Genomic DNA, 17,402 nt, shown 5'->3' with positions numbered 1-17,402 from the left:
AAACTAGCCCATCCTCATCAGTTTTACGTGCTTTTTGCACCCTTTAGATAGATTAATTAAAAAATAATCCACCGTTGGCAACAGCATTGTTTTCATTAAACAGAAACTAATTCACTTCTCAAAGTATTTAAAGGTGCAAATACATTGAAGTGAATCCAAATTATTGAGGCAACACATTGTACTCCTTCCAGCAGATAAAGCATGCAATGGCTTCAAAGTCTCATTTCTTTTGGTCACAGTCTGCTCAGTTTGTCTGTAAAGTCAAGCAGACTTTTTCTCCATCCCATCATCCTTATCTCCCTCCCCACTCTAGTCTCATGTTCTTTCTGTCTCTGCTGGGGATGTTTGTTCAGCTTGTCACTGTCTCGAGTGGTCTTCTGCGTTGGCCTCCTGCTCCGTTAATCCTCTTTTCCAATGCGCAGAGAGAATCCTAAGAAATAAATCAGACGTTTACACCTTTCTTTTTACCATCTGTGGGTGTAGCTTTTTTTTGCAACCTCGACATTTTTTTGTTACAGCCAAATATACTATAGTTTCTATATTTTTCATAAATTTTGATTTTTACGTTTTAATTTATAACATTGCATATACATATTCTGCAAGCAATAAGTAGAATTGATCATTTTTAGCTCATTTTCAATAGAATTGACATTACTGGATTACTCAAAGGATTAACTTAGTTTTTTGTTTGCTCAAGTGATGCATTGCTAAACATTAGCATAATGTTCCTAGTGTTGTGGTTAATTTGGTGCATGTGAAGCAAAGGGAGACCAGCTGCCACCTCCATTTTGACAGTCGGAGCACACTGCGCCTTGACTTTCAAGACAGCAGGTGACAAGATGGGCTGCTTCAGTTTACACTACAAGAAAAGTAAGGGCTTTTGAAATGGAAAGCAGATCTAGCCAAACAGAATTTCTAAATAAAAGTCTCCTCAATACATAATTTCAGACCAGCTGAAAAATACATTTTGATAAAAGCACACAGAGATGTTTAATAGGTTTGTTTTATTAGTTAAGGGTTTTCCATAAATATTGTTGGCTGCTCCGATTCATGGACGTCATGTGAATACACTACAAACTTGATCCAATTTGATCATCACTTAAGTAGGCAATTATTAAAATGCAAATAATTTGACTGTGGTTTAATTTAGAAATAAGACTATAGATTTGTTTTAGAGTGACACAGACCAACTATAAGCTTCATATTGAAATTTTAAGACAGAGATAGTGTCTACTTTCCAAACAGATGGAAGGGGAAATTTGTTTCACTATAGAGGGAAACCTGATAGCTGAAAGTTCCCAATTCTTGTTTTGGACAGTATAGAAACAACTAGAAAAGGTCAAAAAGTATTAGGTTTAGAAACATGATTATGTTTGACTATAGTTATTTGTGGCTTTTAAATAAGTACATTCAATGAGAAGTTAGTTTTAATTAGCATATAATTAGTAGAAGAAAAATGTAAATACAAATATTTTTTTTTCATGAAATTACAGGCTTTGAATAGACTTCCATTTTTAGAAAAAAGAATGCAAAAGGCTTTTTGTGGGAAGTCTAAACTGCTAACTTGAAGCTAAACAAAGATAAAAGTAGGGCATGATATCATGTTTACATGGGTAATACTTTATTTCTTATCACAGGGAGACAAAACACACATCTTTGTGTGACTGTTTCCCTCAAAAGTGGAACTTTTTGCTCAAATATTATGCAAAAGAATGCATTTCTAGTGATGTATTTGTGATTTTTATTCAAATATTTTGGTGAATATTAAAGAGTGGTTGAAACACAAGTGCTGCCAGAACCATGAACTATAACAGTTTAACATTTTCAAAGAGCATAAACGCTGCCCAGACAAGCTTCAGCACACATAATCGTCATTTCAAGTTCTCACACAGTCAGCACTGTTTACTGGCTCGCTCAGGCCAGGCAAACAGCAGCCGACGTCTATTTTAAGCCCATGTTTAGGGAACAACTATCTCCTAGTTTTCTTGCATCTGTTTCTCTGTCAGTTCCTGCTGATGATGTTGTGCTCCTAAAGAGACTGGGCTAGCTGATAAGCATTAGCATCATCACAATCCACCTAAGGGGTATCCTACCAGCACGAACATCAACACTGGCATCATTAATTGCATGCTCTCCACTGTGAGCCATCCCTGCCAGACAGCACGTCTCTTCAGCTAAACCAGGGAGTCCGGCTGCATTAGACATCGCCCCCCCATTGAAGACGTTGTCCAACCTTTAACCTAATTTGCAACTGGCTGATTATTCATTCACCGTCATGTTTTATTGCTTTTTAACAAGGTCTGGTCATGTTTATTATTTAAAATATGGGTGAAAAGACCTTCATAACAAGAACGAAGGTCATTTCGTGACAGTGCAAAGTAACCCAGATGAGTAAGAACTGAATTGATTATTCTCATTGGGGAATATTTCAAACTGCAGCGTCACATAAATCATGGTTAAAATGTGTGAGTTTGCAGAATGTTTGGTGGATTACAGCAAGACTATGTGATTCAGCATTTTACATTCAACACAACAATGCCCATAGAAATAGTTGAATTGGTTTTGCCCATCTCTAGGAACCAGTTCTTCCTCTCCTTGTTTAAAGATCAACAGTATTTTTTGTCAGAATTGAGAGGTGAGTGGAGCATAGGGTTGCATTATTGAGTGCATAAAGGGGAACTGGATCAAGTTGAGAAAAATTAATCAGAATTCAATTTTGTGATTTTTCAGACCATCGTTCTATGCAAACTTTCTTTTTGTACAAAAAAAATATATTTCTAGTAGGTGTAACTCTAAGGCTGTTTAAAGAATGAAACAATCCCATTATCCTTTTCTGCTCTGCCAAGAGCCAGAACAACTGAGGGCAGCCAGCTAGCCTTTACTCCTACACAATTCATTTACATTGCCAGCAGTGCTTTGGCTTTAATGCTGGGTCACAGAAGGCTGGCTTCTCGGTTTAATTCACAGCAATGTTATCAAAGAAGGAAAGCTGGAGAACGGATGACTCCCAAGTAATGTGTAGGCATTTCACTGTCAGTTCTACCCCTTCCTCCAAAAAAAAAAAAAAATGTTGGAAAAACATCCTGTCATCTTTTCCCTAAATGCTTGTTCTCTACTCTTAAAGGAAATGTCACAATGTTAAAGAGAAGTAGCAGGAAAAGGAGGTGCAGCGATTGAACTCCATATCACATTAAATGCATCACATTTTACATTATTAATGCTGCACATTCAGAATCTGAAAAAAAAATATTTCATCCTCACTTTCATGTTTATTTTCATAATTCTCAACTGAAACGATGGAAAGGAAGTATTTTTTGACTAAAGCTACAAATACTAGACACCATATTGTTCTGTGCTAAAGAACATAGAAACAGATGTTTTTAAGTAGCTCTTAGCACGTTATTTAAACTCTTAAAACTAAATTCGTTAAACTTTCCCACATAGAAATGTAACCCTGGTTAAATTTTAGCTTTAAAATAAATACTCTGAAAGAAAGGGTAAAAGTTAATTAATATGTTTACTTTTTTTTGAAAATAATAATATTGCAAACTGTTACATAAATGTGATCTTTGTGTTCTTTTTATTTTTTTGAATGTACTTTGGTGAAAATGTATTTGTATTGTGACAACATTTCCAGAATGCTGTTGTTACCTGGCAGATTAGGAAGAGGCCAATACATTTTTGTTACTATTAATTTGATTGGATGATGCAGAGAGAGAGAGAGAGCAGAGAGATGACGTCATGAGGGAGAGACGAGAGACTCGCGGAAGAAAAACGTGGCTGGAGGATTAAGAAAGCCTGTTGAGAAGTTCCAGAAGCGAATAAATATGTTAAGAACAAACGAACAGTGAGTTCAAAGTAGCATATTTATGGTTTTGAACGTTTAGATGCACTTTGTGGGTAAGAGCTTGCCAGTCAGCACGACTTAGCCAACGTAGCGTACCCTGCAGTGCATCAGACTGGACTTTGAGCCGCTAACGCAGCGACTGAAAACCCCGGGAGGACAAGAAGAAGACTACAGGAATCGAGTGAGTGGGATACGCGCGCTTCCAAGGGTTCCAGTTTGACTCTGATAGGACCGTCAGAGTTCTTCGTCGTTCTTCATCATCGAGCTGCATCGGGACCTCATGACCTGCTCTGAGTGAGTCTAAAAAGAGAAGATTGTGGGAGCATCCATTCCAAAGAGAACAGGCCTGCAACGTGGGTACATTTAAGTTTTGACTATTTTGGATTTCATTAATGCCGGCTTAGGTATATTTTGGGCCCCATTTTATTTTATTGTATTTTATTTTTGAGGATACTATTTCTGTTTTGGAACCTGTTGAAAATGAATATTAATGTGTGACCTGTGTACAAATATAAATAGTTAAACGTTCAAGAACTGTGTGTTTATTGAAAAAGGGAAAAGCTTTATTTGAAGGTTTGGTTATAAAAATATTGGGTGAGTTTCTTCTACAGGTTAAGTCATGCACCCAAATCAAACGGGGAGGAAATATTAATTTCTAATTAAACAAGAGTTTAACACCCGTTGACTTAAGAATTCAGGGATAATACCCCCACTTTCAAAGCTAATACAGCAAGGGGGTGTTACAGAAAACGATGGTTAACTTTATAATATTAGACGGTTTACTCCCATTTTCTCTGATGTTGATTTGCATTGGTTTAGTAGAGGTTGTTGACCTAACAGTTTTCATCTCTACACCTGGTAAAAATGCCTTTTGTATTCATTTTCACCTTTATGCTTCCCCTGATTCTGCCATGTTGTTGTTGTTTTGACTCTCTTTATAAAGGAATGTTTTATGCTCCATATCTTACGGTGCAAAGTCTCCATAAAATCTTTTGAGACAATGTTAACAGCAAGTTGTCAGCACAGACGCACACATATGCAGTATAAATATATGTATATTAATTTTTTCTTACAACATTGTTGTGTATTGGCATTCAGTTGCAAAAGAACAGCATTATATATTATGGCATGAGTGTCTTCCCTTTTTTACAAGGTAAATATTATTAACATCCCCTTCACAACTGTCTGTTAATTATTATCCATCTATTTGAATCTATGTTTGACAAAGAAAGAGGAATTGCCTTTTAACAAACAATAACTCCCTGATGTCTCTGTAAAGCAGAGGCATATGTACACTTCGGATCATCTAACATTTTATATTTTTTTCAAATATTAATGATACATATAATTGTAATATTATCACTAATACTTTTATATTTATAAAATACAATTTTAATCATTGTGCTACCTTAGGCATGTCTTCATTTTTTTCAAGGATTTTTTTATCTGTCCATGGCAGACATGAAATCCTGTCCACCTTTGTCATGGGAGGGATCAGAAATCAATGAAAGGGTGGGGTCATCTGGACCCCAAAAGAGAGCACAAGGGTTAAGCCAACTTTGGATCCAGAGTTGGATTAAAATACAAGGTGAAGCTTGACCTTAGGAGGCCTGACAGAGGTGGCCTGCTGTTGGATGCATGAGTCAGTTAAAAGAAAGGTTAGGTTTTTTTTTATATAAATGAACTGAAAATAATGACCAATAAAAAAAGAAAAATGAAAGAAATGAGCTAAATGTGATAGATCTGAAACATGACAGGAAGAAAGAAAAACAGTCGACTGGGAGCCAGGTGTGAGCATGAGGAAACATGAACAGAAAACCTCAAAACCGGAGCAGACAGAAATTACATGTGGAGTTCTCCAATGTCCCATCCTGGGGCCACTTATTAAATATCTACATGCTCCCACTGGCCCACGTTATAAAGAACAACAGCATTAGTTACCATAGCTATGCAGATGACACGCCAATATATATTACAATGACACCAGGAGACCACTTTAGTCCAGTTCTGAGGTCTGCACACTGGCTGCATGTCTGCCAGAAGATAGACTTTACAGTTATGTTACTGCTTTGAATAGTTTAGCACCAAAATACATGATTGACCTTTCGAGCCAGTATGTACCCGCCAGACCTCTCCGGTCATCTGGATCTGATCTTTTGTCAGTTCCTTGAGTCAAAACTAAACATAGAGAAGCTGCATTCAGCTTCTATGCTTCCCAGATCTGGAACAGACTTCTAGAAAACCTTAGATCAGCTGAAACACTCAATGTATTTAAATCCAGGTTAAAGACTCACCTGTTTTCAGCTGCATTTGATTAGTTCAAAAGTTTGCATCTTCACATTTATGCTTGATTTAAATTTTGTTGTTTTTGACTTTCTCTAAATCTTATTTTTATCCTAATATTCCTTTGGATTTTTCCTTTAAAGTTTCATGTAAAGGACTGAATTGTCTATGTACATTGAAAGTGCTATACAATTAAAATGGTTTTGCCTTGCCTAAAAACATTACAGAAAACCATCTTAACCACTTAAGACCCAGGCTAACCCTCTAAACGTGTAGTCACAGGGTCCATGTTAAGCAGAATTAAATACAGTGGTAACCTAAAATGTGATGTCCACATATGTGGAGGGCAGTAAACAAAACAAAATCACTAAAAAACAAAATCTCTGACCCTGATAAATATAATTTTAAAAATGTATTTATTAACTGTAGATCTATTATTTAAATTTCAATAGAATAGATTGTTTTTTTTATTGCCTGTTTGAATATATTTCAAAACAAAGCAGAAACACTTTTTAATCCATCTGGTAATTTTAGTGTGAACACTTTTTAAGTGCATTTAATACATAAAAATACACAAACTTTTGACTACAGAAAAGGGATGCATAGACAGGATAACTTATAACATGAACTGTTAAATGATTTTGATTGCCCAAAGCAGCACAGCCATCCGACTGCTCCCTTTTCCTACTTGTTTCAATTTGTTCTGTGTTTCTAGGAGATTTTGCCAATTGGGTGAGGCACCTCTACAAATCAGACCATTACTGACCAATAAAAATATACACAAATGACTCATGCTAGTGACTTTAAAAAACATATTTAGGATATTACAAAATGTCTTAAAAATTGTGTCATTTCGATTAATTCCTGCAAACAAATTATGAGCTAAAATGTTTTTGGGGCTGAGAGCCAAAGATTTGCGAGCACTCCTGCTGTAAGGTGACAATATGACCGTGAAGTTCCAGTCCTGATGAGCTTTTAAAGAACCAAACGGTTCTTTCTTGCAAGGTGTCTGAGTTGGAATTAGAAAACATCTAAAAAAATTATAAAGTTTTAGTCAATTTCAGTGAAAATTGAAATTGAGTCTCATAAGAGTCCTCCACGACTTGCTCTATTCATTGTTTCCCTGACTCCCTTCCACAGCGCCAGTGGTGAGGTCAGAGGCCCTGTCCTCTCCACTGGAGCCACTTGGAGTGACGAATGGCAACCCAGCTCTGCCACAGGCCCACAGCACAAACAGCATGCAGAGTGAGGGTGGAGGATGAGTGCGAAAGGGCTGTGGTAAGAAACAGAATTAAAGAGCAAGAATGAATGACGAAGAGGAGTGAAGGGGCTTGCCGCAGAGCTTGGACACGAAAGGTCAAAATATTTGCAGGGCGATCTACGACTAAGCCTTATGAAGCTATTTTTAATGCACTGAGTAAAATAACTCATTGTCAGGTTGTGCTTTTGTTAATTTTCTCTGGTTTTTAGGTTACCAGAGTCATCTTTTATTCTTCAGACCTATCTCCGGGATGCCTTTCATATAAAAAATCGTGGAGAAAGCAGTCTACCTGCAGCTGGAGGAGTTTTTTAGCCAGTCTGGTTTTAGAGCTCGCCACAATACAGAATCAGCTTTACTGAGGGTCAGTAATGACATCCTCCGGGCTACTGGTGCTGGAGATCACGTGGGTTTGGTTCTTCTGGATTTGTCGGCAGCTTTCGACACAATGGACCGCCATATTTTAATATCCAGAACCTGGTGGGGATTTGAGGTACCACTTTAGATTGGTTTAGGTCATATTTAACAGGACGGACTATGTGTGTTATGCTTGATGATTTTAAATCTAGAACAACTGGGGTGTCTTTTGGAATCCCACAAGGGTCAGTTTTAGGGCCACTTCTGTTTTCCTTGTATCTGCTTCCATTGGGGTCCATTCTAAGAAGGCATGATGTTTCCTTTCACCTATATGGCGATAACAGTCAGATTTATCTGCCATTGAAAAAGTTGGGCAGTCTGTCCCCTTTTATCATGTCTCTCTGATATTAAGGATTGGTTGGCCCTAAATTTCCTGAGATTAATTAATTAAAATAAAACAGAAGCACTCGTGTTCGGACCAAATGATCTTCGAGGATCATCTCCAGTGTATCTGGGTTATTTGAATAACTTTTTAAAGTCAACAGTTTCTAACCAGGGTTGTAAGTTGGATAGTCTTTTTAAACTTGATCATCAGATCAGCTTAGTGGTGAAAATGAGCTTCTTTAATCTTCGGCAACTCTCCAAGGTGAAACCATTTTATCTCATGCTCATTTTGAAACAGTAATCCATGCTTTTATCACGTCTCGGCTGCATTACTGCAACTCTCTTTACCATGGATTTAGCCAGGCATCTCTCTCACGTCTCCAATGTGTCCAAAATGCAGCTGCCTATTTCTTGGTTGGAGGACGTAAGAGAGACCACATCACGCCAATTTTAGAATCTGGCTACCATTTACATTTTAGAATTCATTTTGAGATTCTAAGTCTTTACACGGTCTTATCCCGCTTTACCTCTCTGAGATGCTTTCTCCTTCTTCCCCGGCCTAGTGCCTCAGATCAGCTGATCAGCTCCTTCTGGAGACACCGAGGTCCAGGTGAAAGCTCAGAGGGGACAGGACCTTTGCGGTTGCTGGTCCAAGGCTCTGGAATACTTGCCTTTGCACATCAGGGAAGCACTGTCGCTGGCCACTTTTAAAACCCATCTAAAGACTAATTATTATGCCCTGGCTTTTAACCACATGACACTCCTGCTGTTTTTACTGTTATTTTACTGCTTTTAGAATTGTATTATTATCTTACTGTCTTTTATTTATTTACTTATCTTATCTTAATGTTGTTGTCTTTTATGTTTTTAATGTTTAGCACTTTGTTTTAGCTGCCTGCTTTTCAAAAGTGTTATATAAAATAAAGCTGAGTTGAGCACCAATCATTTTTTTCACAAATAGGAAATATGTTTAAAATATTTGATTATTTTAATAATAGGAGAAAATACGAAATGAAAAAAGAGCTAAATCATTTCATCACCCAACGTGGATTCAGGTCTGTCAGCATTTAACTTGGTTGACACAGTTGGACTGGAGTCACCATCACGCTCACTCTCAATTATGCTTATCTTGGTGTTGGTAGGTTATTAAAAATGCATTAGGTTCCTGTGCAATTATGATAGCTCTGGCAGTTGTGCATAATACATATTAAATGAAGAGCATGCAGATCTTTGCCCACTGTTTAATTGCATTTTAATTCCCGGAGAAGAGAGAAGGTGACAACGGAATCTCTTACTACATAATGGTCTTCTCCCCGGCAGCCATGCGGCATGTGCCTGCTTATAAACGAGCAACATGTGGGCATTCATTCATTCATTATACATGCAGCAGCAGTCAGACTGTGATGATACTTTTGGCTGGGTTGTTTGATGTTTACAGGTCTCTTTTTGTAAGTTTATTCTGATTCTTACATAAGAAAGTCATCGTGATCCTTTTTATTTACCCTCAGTAAATCATTTCCTGAGGGTCAGTCATTAGCATCTTCTGCAGTTGGCACATCCTGTATGTCTTTTCTGACGTGCCAATCTTAAAATCCCTGTCCGAATCTCAGAATACCCTGCTGAAGTTAACGGTAAAGGGCATTAATCTTGAGTTTACGAAGTGCAGCTAACATTGCAAGGTCTGCGGATCGAGCTCTGGAGCAGGTGAAAATACTGCTGCACCACACACACACATGCAGAAAACAGTTGCCCACACATGCGCACATGCCCTGTCTTGTCGCCACTGCGGCCATCACTCTGGGTGATGTCAGTCAAATTAATTGCTGTTCCTTTACAGTGGAACGCTTGAGGAGGTTTCACAGAGGCAAGGACATTTGGGGGACCAGAGGAAGCGGACATTAAAGGATGACTCTGTGAGTGCGCTTATGCAAGAGAGAATATACTTTTTTCATAATGTTTTGACTTTTCCCAGGTTTCTAATTAGTATAAACTTCATTAAAAGATCTGTTAAACTCCTACATATTAATGAGTCATTTATGACTCGGTCTCGATCATTTCCCTCTCATTTTTACAATTTCGGGTTTTTAAAAAGGATCATAAACAAGTGATTGAAAACCTATTTATCCATGTTTATATTTTAGCTGAAAGACAGGAAATTACAACAGTAGACAATTCAGTCTATAACACTAAAAAACATAGCTTGCTTATCAGCGTTTTACATTAGTGTAACACTTGAGCTGCTCCTACTTCCTCTTCAAACTAAGTTCTCTAAAAAGATGCATCCTTTGCTATTTGCAAAATGCATATGATAACAGAATACAATTTGCTTTTAGTGTGTTTAAAATATTTTCCTAAAAACACGCAATAAAATACATTATATTTGCTTATTGTGGGATTACTGCACTGATGTGTGATCTTATTGAGCTTAAAATGTTTCTTTAGTTTTGAATTTGGCTTATTTAAAGCATTCACAGCAAATAAATAAATAAATAAAGAAAACACAGACAACATCTAGCATAATAAATCTATACATAAATATATGTATAGATTTATGCTTCTTCTATTTGTATTTTTTTAAGTTGAAGAAGAGACATCTCCATATGTATACATATGGAATGACTTTCAAAAAACTCTCTTAAAGGCAATTTTAAAGATAAATGCTGTTGTTACACAATGCAAAAACTTTAGGGTTTTATATTTTAGAATGTGTTTTTTTTTATTTTATTTAATTGTGTTTCTTGTTCCTTTTTTTTCTCAAAAGGTCTTTCTTTTTGCCTGGCCACAGCCCAAAGCAATTTTAAAATATACAAGAGATACAAAAATAAAATAAAGGATCACAATAATAAATTAGGGTTAAACTGTAGTATGCAGTTTTAAGTACAATTTTTGTCCATTTTATAACAGACAAATAGACTTATTTGTACTTTCACATACAACACATGAAATAATTAATCCATTAAATTGAATATCTCAATTTAAGCCATAAGATGAATGTTGCTACACAGGCTTGAAAGAAGAGCAAGAATAAACTCGCTGAATCTTGACAAGTTCAAGTGAAAAATGCTGCTGTTCCTAGAGATCAATCCACAAGAAAAAGTTATTTTAGTGATCATTTTTGATAACAAGCTCTTTAAAAATACTGAGATAAACGTCTTTGAAATAACTTTTGTTCACAGCCTTATTCCGATTTTCACTCAACTCTGATGGATGAAAGTGTAAAAAATGAAAAAGGGTGTACTTTATCCTCCTTCTTGTCTCGCTAACAAAATTCCACAAGGAGACCAAAGGCTCCACGAGCCAAAAATCACCAGTGATGGACGGCCTAAAGACTGAGCACGGACCTAATCTTTAATGCAGTTAATGGAAGAAACAACGGCGGGGACACACAGGTGCCACAGTGGTTGCAGTACTTTATTATTCCAGGCTGTTTACAAGTCCAGATGGGGCACTTCACTTTGCTAATGATAGCAATACATCACCAGGCTCAACAGACACATGAACAGCAAAACTGTGTGAGAGTGAGATGTTGGATGAGAAAAACACAGCTGGTCCCATTACATTTCACTTTTTAGACAGTGGTGTGAAAAAAGCCCCGGGAAGTCTGACATGTGGAGGTCAAAGCTGCACACCCAATCACACATCTGTACAGAAAATTTCTGTAAAAGAAGACAAATTGTTAAAATGTTTTCTTTGTTTATTCTGAGAACTAACTTGGTACAGTCCACTGACACCTGTTTGTTCCTATTGAAATCTGTCTTTCAGAGAAATTATACAAACTTTCTCAAACAAAAATGCTGTCAATTTGCAAGTATATATGATGAATCAATGAAATTCTAAATTCTCTAAATCAACAGTAGAGGTATATAGTAAATTTACTGCAAGTTTTGTTGGTATTTGTCCTTTTATTACTAAAGTAATACCAAACGATTTGTTCAGTAAATGAGCTTTACTTAAAAAACTCTAAAAGAAAAAAAAATACGTACAAAAGTCTCAGAAAGACCCCCCAAAATATGAAACTAAGGGTGTATTCAGACAGGAAATGGTCGTCGGCCTAAAACCAGATCTTGAACTTCGCGCTTGGTCTATATTCAGACTGCCTTTCAAACCAAAGCTTGTTAACAAAACCACATGACTAAAGATCTCTTCAACCATTGGCAAGAGCAGGGCATAGCAACTGAAGAAAGAATAATGGAAGTCCTAAACTTTGCAATCTTTGTCAGGATAGTTCACTTATTTAAACTTTAAATTTTCCTGACCAATTTTGAACGTCTGTATGAACCGGAGCTCCGTTTGATTGGAAACAAACCGAGACCACCTCAAAAGGTGGCAGTTCCTGGTCCCGGACCAGGGTCCACTTTTGTGTATTCACACTGAAAATGTGCTCCAGATAATCAAGGGAAATGAACTCTGATTCACTTTACTGGAACCAAATGTGTCCAGTCTGGATACACCCTCATAACCAGAAAGATCACAAATACATTTCTTTAATTTCACTTTTGGTGATTAAACATGAGTAGAAAGGTCAAAAAGTATACCTGACAGTTGAATAAGCACAACAGGAATTGAGTTTTTGGTCATTCATAAAATGTTCCAGTCACCAGTTCAAAGCCCGTCCAGCTGAGCTCTAATCTCCACGATGCCCCAAATCCTGAAATTAATGACTTTAACAATAAAACAACAAAAAATTGTGCCACTGCTTTCTTTTTTCTGCAAAAACGTTTCTATAAAGTGAACTTCTAAAGCTATAAGTTGTTCAAAACGCTTACAGGGAGGTAGTAGGCAGCAAAGTTGTTCCACATGAATCCAGTTTGAATCTGACCCCATTGTAAAACCATTTTCTACAGAAACTGGTTTGAGCACATAGAATGCAGGAACATGATCAAATAATGATGAACAGATGCGTAAAAACATACATGAAACACACTCCTTTGGCTTAAATGTTAATAAATACACAGCTATAGTTTTGCACCACTTCACATGATTACTGCCTTATACAACAACAGGCAAGTTAAAGCATCGTACCCTTCTCTGAACCTTTACGGTGACACTTCTACTCATGTGTAAGGATTGTGCTTTCTTTTGTAAATACGGGCTGCCAGCTGTGTTTAGTTTAGTTGAATTTTAGAGCAAAATACAATAAAGTATATTCAGAAACACTGGTGTATTTAATAAGCTTGAGCAACAATTATGATTCCCAAATATTCCACATTAATTTGAGGCTTCCCATCTATGTCAACCATCATTTCTATTTATTTAAACAGTTTCTAATTTAGTTCCCTTCCTTTAGATTTTTTTTTCTATGCTCATTTTTCGGTTTAGCTTTAGATAAAATGCTTCCAATAATCTGAAAGGCAGATTTACCACCTGTGCAATCATCTTTCCCTCTTAGATTTTGATGAGCTCTTACTAACAAAAAGCAGCAAACATTTTTAGAACAAACTGGATTTGGCAAGACAAATTGGATCAAACACGATTGAAACCTCTAGAGTTTCCTGTAGACTTGATGCCTGAAACTGCACATCAGTGAGGTTTGTCCAGACCTTAAGACTCTTCTGAACAGTCGGTATGTAAACCTTTTGTAAAAAAAAAAGAGCTTTAATTTCAGAGAAAATTTAATTAAACCTTTTAATGTTGTCTGAACTATTAGGGTGCACATTTTACCTGCAACAGAAAAGATTATTTGGTTTAATGCTGTACCTCTGAAGTCTTTGCAGAGTCCAGGATTTTAATGTAATGCAATGTACTGCATGTCATTTGTTTAAGTGTGTCAGTTGCGGTTATGCAGCATTTGTATGCGTTGATGGCATGCTCGGTTGTGTAAGTGCATTTGATGGTAAGGAGGACAGCAGTGTCTGACAAGATGTGTTCTGCCCACTCTGGGGATTATTTATCCAAGCTGCATGTCAGCACCGCTGCACCCTCAGATCCCTGGCACAGCACCAGAAAGTCTTTATCTCCATCCCAAATCCCCTTTCCTGTCCCAGGAGTTTCTCCCCGCTGTGGACTGGAACGGCCACGCCGAGCAGAGTTAGCTCTCGACCGACTGCTCGCGTAATGCAAGAGTGGGCATACAGTGTGGCAATGCCCTTCAGTTATTCGAAGAGTTAACACAGACAGCTGCATCTTCATTTGAAGTCAATCAGACCGGGTGCAACAAGAACTCTTGGACTTTTTAGAATCAAGGAATGAGTCAGTGCTGGCAGAGCCGTGAGTCATTTCTTGTTTAGACTGGCTGTCTGTATGTTGTGGCCTCCTGGATTCAGTCTGTGGCAGCCCAGCAGGATGGAGAAGGCCTTGCGGAAATCGGCGTTGAAGGCATATATGATGGGGTTGAGGGAGGAATTAGCCCAGCCGAACCACACAAACACGTCAAAGGTGGTGGGGCTGATGCAGGGGAAAGCCTCTCCTCCGCTTGACTGCTCGCAGAAGGGCACCATGCAGTTTAGGATGAAGAATGGGAGCCAGCAGCACACAAACACTCCCATTATCACAGACAGCGTCTTCAGCACTTTTGTCTCCCTCTTGAAAGTCATTTTGAAAGAGCTCTCAGAGTCTGCGATGCTGGATCCTCTGCCCATGCTGTTGTGCCTGTTCTTGGCGCTTTCGGCTGCACGCTCCAGAGCAGAGATCCTCCGGATTTGTCTGTGAGCGATGCGGTAGATCTGCGTGTATGTGGCCACCATGATGGCCACGGGGATGTAAAAGCTTATCAGAGAGGTGGAGATGGCGTAGGTCCTGTTCAGGCTTGAGTCACAGTTCTCTGGGTTGCGGTGCGATGTAGCGTTTGAGCCCAGTGACACAAATGACTCAGTGAAAGGCTTGAAAGATTTAGACTGGGCCTTGTGCCAGTTCAGTTGCACGGGTATGAAGGAAATGAGGACAGACAAGGTCCAGGCCACGCTAATCATCACATAGGCAACCCTGGGTGTCATCTTCCTTTCATAACGAAAGGGGCTTGAGATGGCCCAGTACCGGTCCAAGCTTATGACGCAAAGGTTCAAAATGGACGCCGTGGAGCACATAATGTCAAACGCCACCCAGGTGTCACAGAAAGACCCAAACGGCCAGAAGCCTGCAATCTCCGTCACCGCCTTCCACGGCATCACCAGGATCGCCACCAAAAGGTCACTCACCGCCAGCGAGATCACAAAAAAGTTGGTCACCTTAGAGCGCAGGTGCCTAAACTTGGTGACGGCGGCGCAAACGAGAGTGTTTCCCAACAAGGTGGTGAGGATGAGCAGGGAGAGAAAACAGCCCGTCAGGACACGGCTCGATGGCGTTTCATCCAAAAATCCATTATCGATTACAGTTGTAAAGTTCATGAGATCCATTCCTGTGCACCTCTTGGTTAGGCATTTACAGCACACTGAGGAGTCCTGCTACATGCTGTCCGCTGAAGAGGCATCTACAATGATCCTGGTGGCAATAAAGCACACAAAAATATTGTGTTTATTAAAAGATAAAACAAGAAATTAAATATTTAAAAGCAAATAATCTGGGTCAATCGGATATTGTAATACAGATTTAGAGATTAAAGTATTATTAATTACAATTGGGAATGCAGAGATGATTTACTTACATTTATAATATTTATTTGATTTTTGTAAGAAATCGTAAAAATGTAAATTTACATTTTTTATCTCCTTACACAGAAAATATTTAAAATCTGACTTATAATAGGATTATAGATCAACATAAAAGAGAAAGTTGGAATATTTTGCTTTCTTATTATTCATTGTACTCACTTGACTGAAAGGGGATCATCCGTGGCTTGATAATACATTCAAAAAAGCAAATATCCAGCCGCCTCCGCGCAAATTTCACAGGGAAAGGTCGAAGGCATCCGGTCTCCATGTCCCACAGAAAACCCGAAGAAGGCTTCGGTTGTTCACGCTACGCCGCTCTGTGTCACCAAAACACGCACACACACACACCGCGGGAATGTCACGCGTCCTCCTGCAGGCACGGTGCGCGCCCACGGACAGATCCCGCCGCCTCAAGTTTCACACGATGCTGCGCTGTCCCGCTCCACGCAAAGTGGTATATCAGCCCAAACTGCATGATGGGACCTCAGTCCGACGCCTCAGATTACAACAGGTTCCCCGGTGTGTAAATCGACCCATCTGCGCAGATAAAGGGGATAAAAACAACAAACAAGAGGCGCACTTGAACTGTGCTTCGCTGGGATTAATTCCAGAAAGAGCCGCGACGTGAACTCTGACAGACATTTACGGGCTGCGAGTTTCTGGCGCCACCTAATGGAGAAAGCACGAAACAGCAGGGGACTGAACATGAAAACAAACGAGTGGAAATGTATAAATAATAATAAAAATAAAAAAAGTTCCCTTTTTTTCATTTGAACGTATATAAGATAAAATCTTACTGATTATAATTACATTTCTTGTAAAACTACAAGCAGTGACAGACTTATCAATTTGGGGGCCAACATGGGTCCATCTGCAGTGGTTATATATGGAGCTAAATTAGGGCCAATATTCTTTGAAACACAAATAAAACAAATTGAGAAAAATATTGGTGTTTGGCCAAAATTTTAAAAATTCAGAAGCCTTTTGCTAAAATAAGCTCAGTTATTTTCAGCTTCAAATGTTCTGTTTTTTAGGTTTCGAAACTGAAAAATTTCAATTTCAAACCTTTTTTTTCCATTTTAATCTTTTTTCACTTTCAACTTTTTATCTTTTTTTCTTTTTTGTTTAATCCTTATCAAAAATCAATTTTAGAAAGCTTCGATGTAAAAAAAAATCCAAATATTTTGATAAGCATCTAATAGTAAGATCACAATTAACCCCCTTCATCTCTGAATTTATTTTCAATTGTAAAAAATATATATGAATAAATGCTAAATTAAGTGAAATCCAATGTTTTATGTTGCAGTTTAGCGAAGATGAAGTGGTTAAACGTAAATCAAAAGTATTTTGCATAGGATATTTTGTTTTGTTGTTTTATAATTTACATTGTTGGGATTTTTTGTGAGATTATTTTCTTTTTTTTCCAATTTTGTTTTCTTTTCCTCTATTCCTGCTGTAGTAAAATGAAAATGACGATTTTCATTGCTGCTGGAATAAATATGCTTTATCTTACCACCTTTTTTTTAAACATATTTTGAAAGAATCGTTCTCGTTTTTGCATCAGCAACAAACTTAAAACAGGGGGACAATTGTCACATGAGCCCTTTCAGTGTTTTGGGTTTCTTTTTTATGGCAGAATTAAAAAAAAAAATTAATAATAATAAAATCATTTTTTTTTTTAAATGTT

At 37.9% G+C, this 17,402-nt stretch overlaps 1 protein-coding gene across 1 annotated transcript; it reads right to left on the bottom strand.

Moving 5' to 3' along the window:
* Positions 1-11,522: 11,522 nt before the first annotated feature.
* LOC112153809 (D(1) dopamine receptor) lies at positions 11,523-16,363 on the bottom strand. Its single transcript, XM_024284223.2, has 2 exons — positions 15,875-16,363; positions 11,523-15,545 (listed from the first exon to the last, which is right to left on the bottom strand). Exon 2 carries the CDS (start codon positions 15,458-15,460, stop codon positions 14,342-14,344), a length of 1,119 nt encoding a protein of 372 aa, XP_024139991.1. The 5' UTR covers positions 15,461-15,545; positions 15,875-16,363; the 3' UTR covers positions 11,523-14,341.
* Positions 16,364-17,402: the final 1,039 nt, after the last annotated feature.

This window comes from Oryzias melastigma, linkage group LG10, assembly GCF_002922805.2.
Source record: "Oryzias melastigma strain HK-1 linkage group LG10, ASM292280v2, whole genome shotgun sequence".
Lineage (NCBI taxonomy): Eukaryota > Metazoa > Chordata > Actinopteri > Beloniformes > Adrianichthyidae > Oryzias > Oryzias melastigma.
The sequence above is the reverse complement of the archived record's forward strand: the minus strand, read 5'-3'. Positions and strand labels throughout refer to the sequence as shown.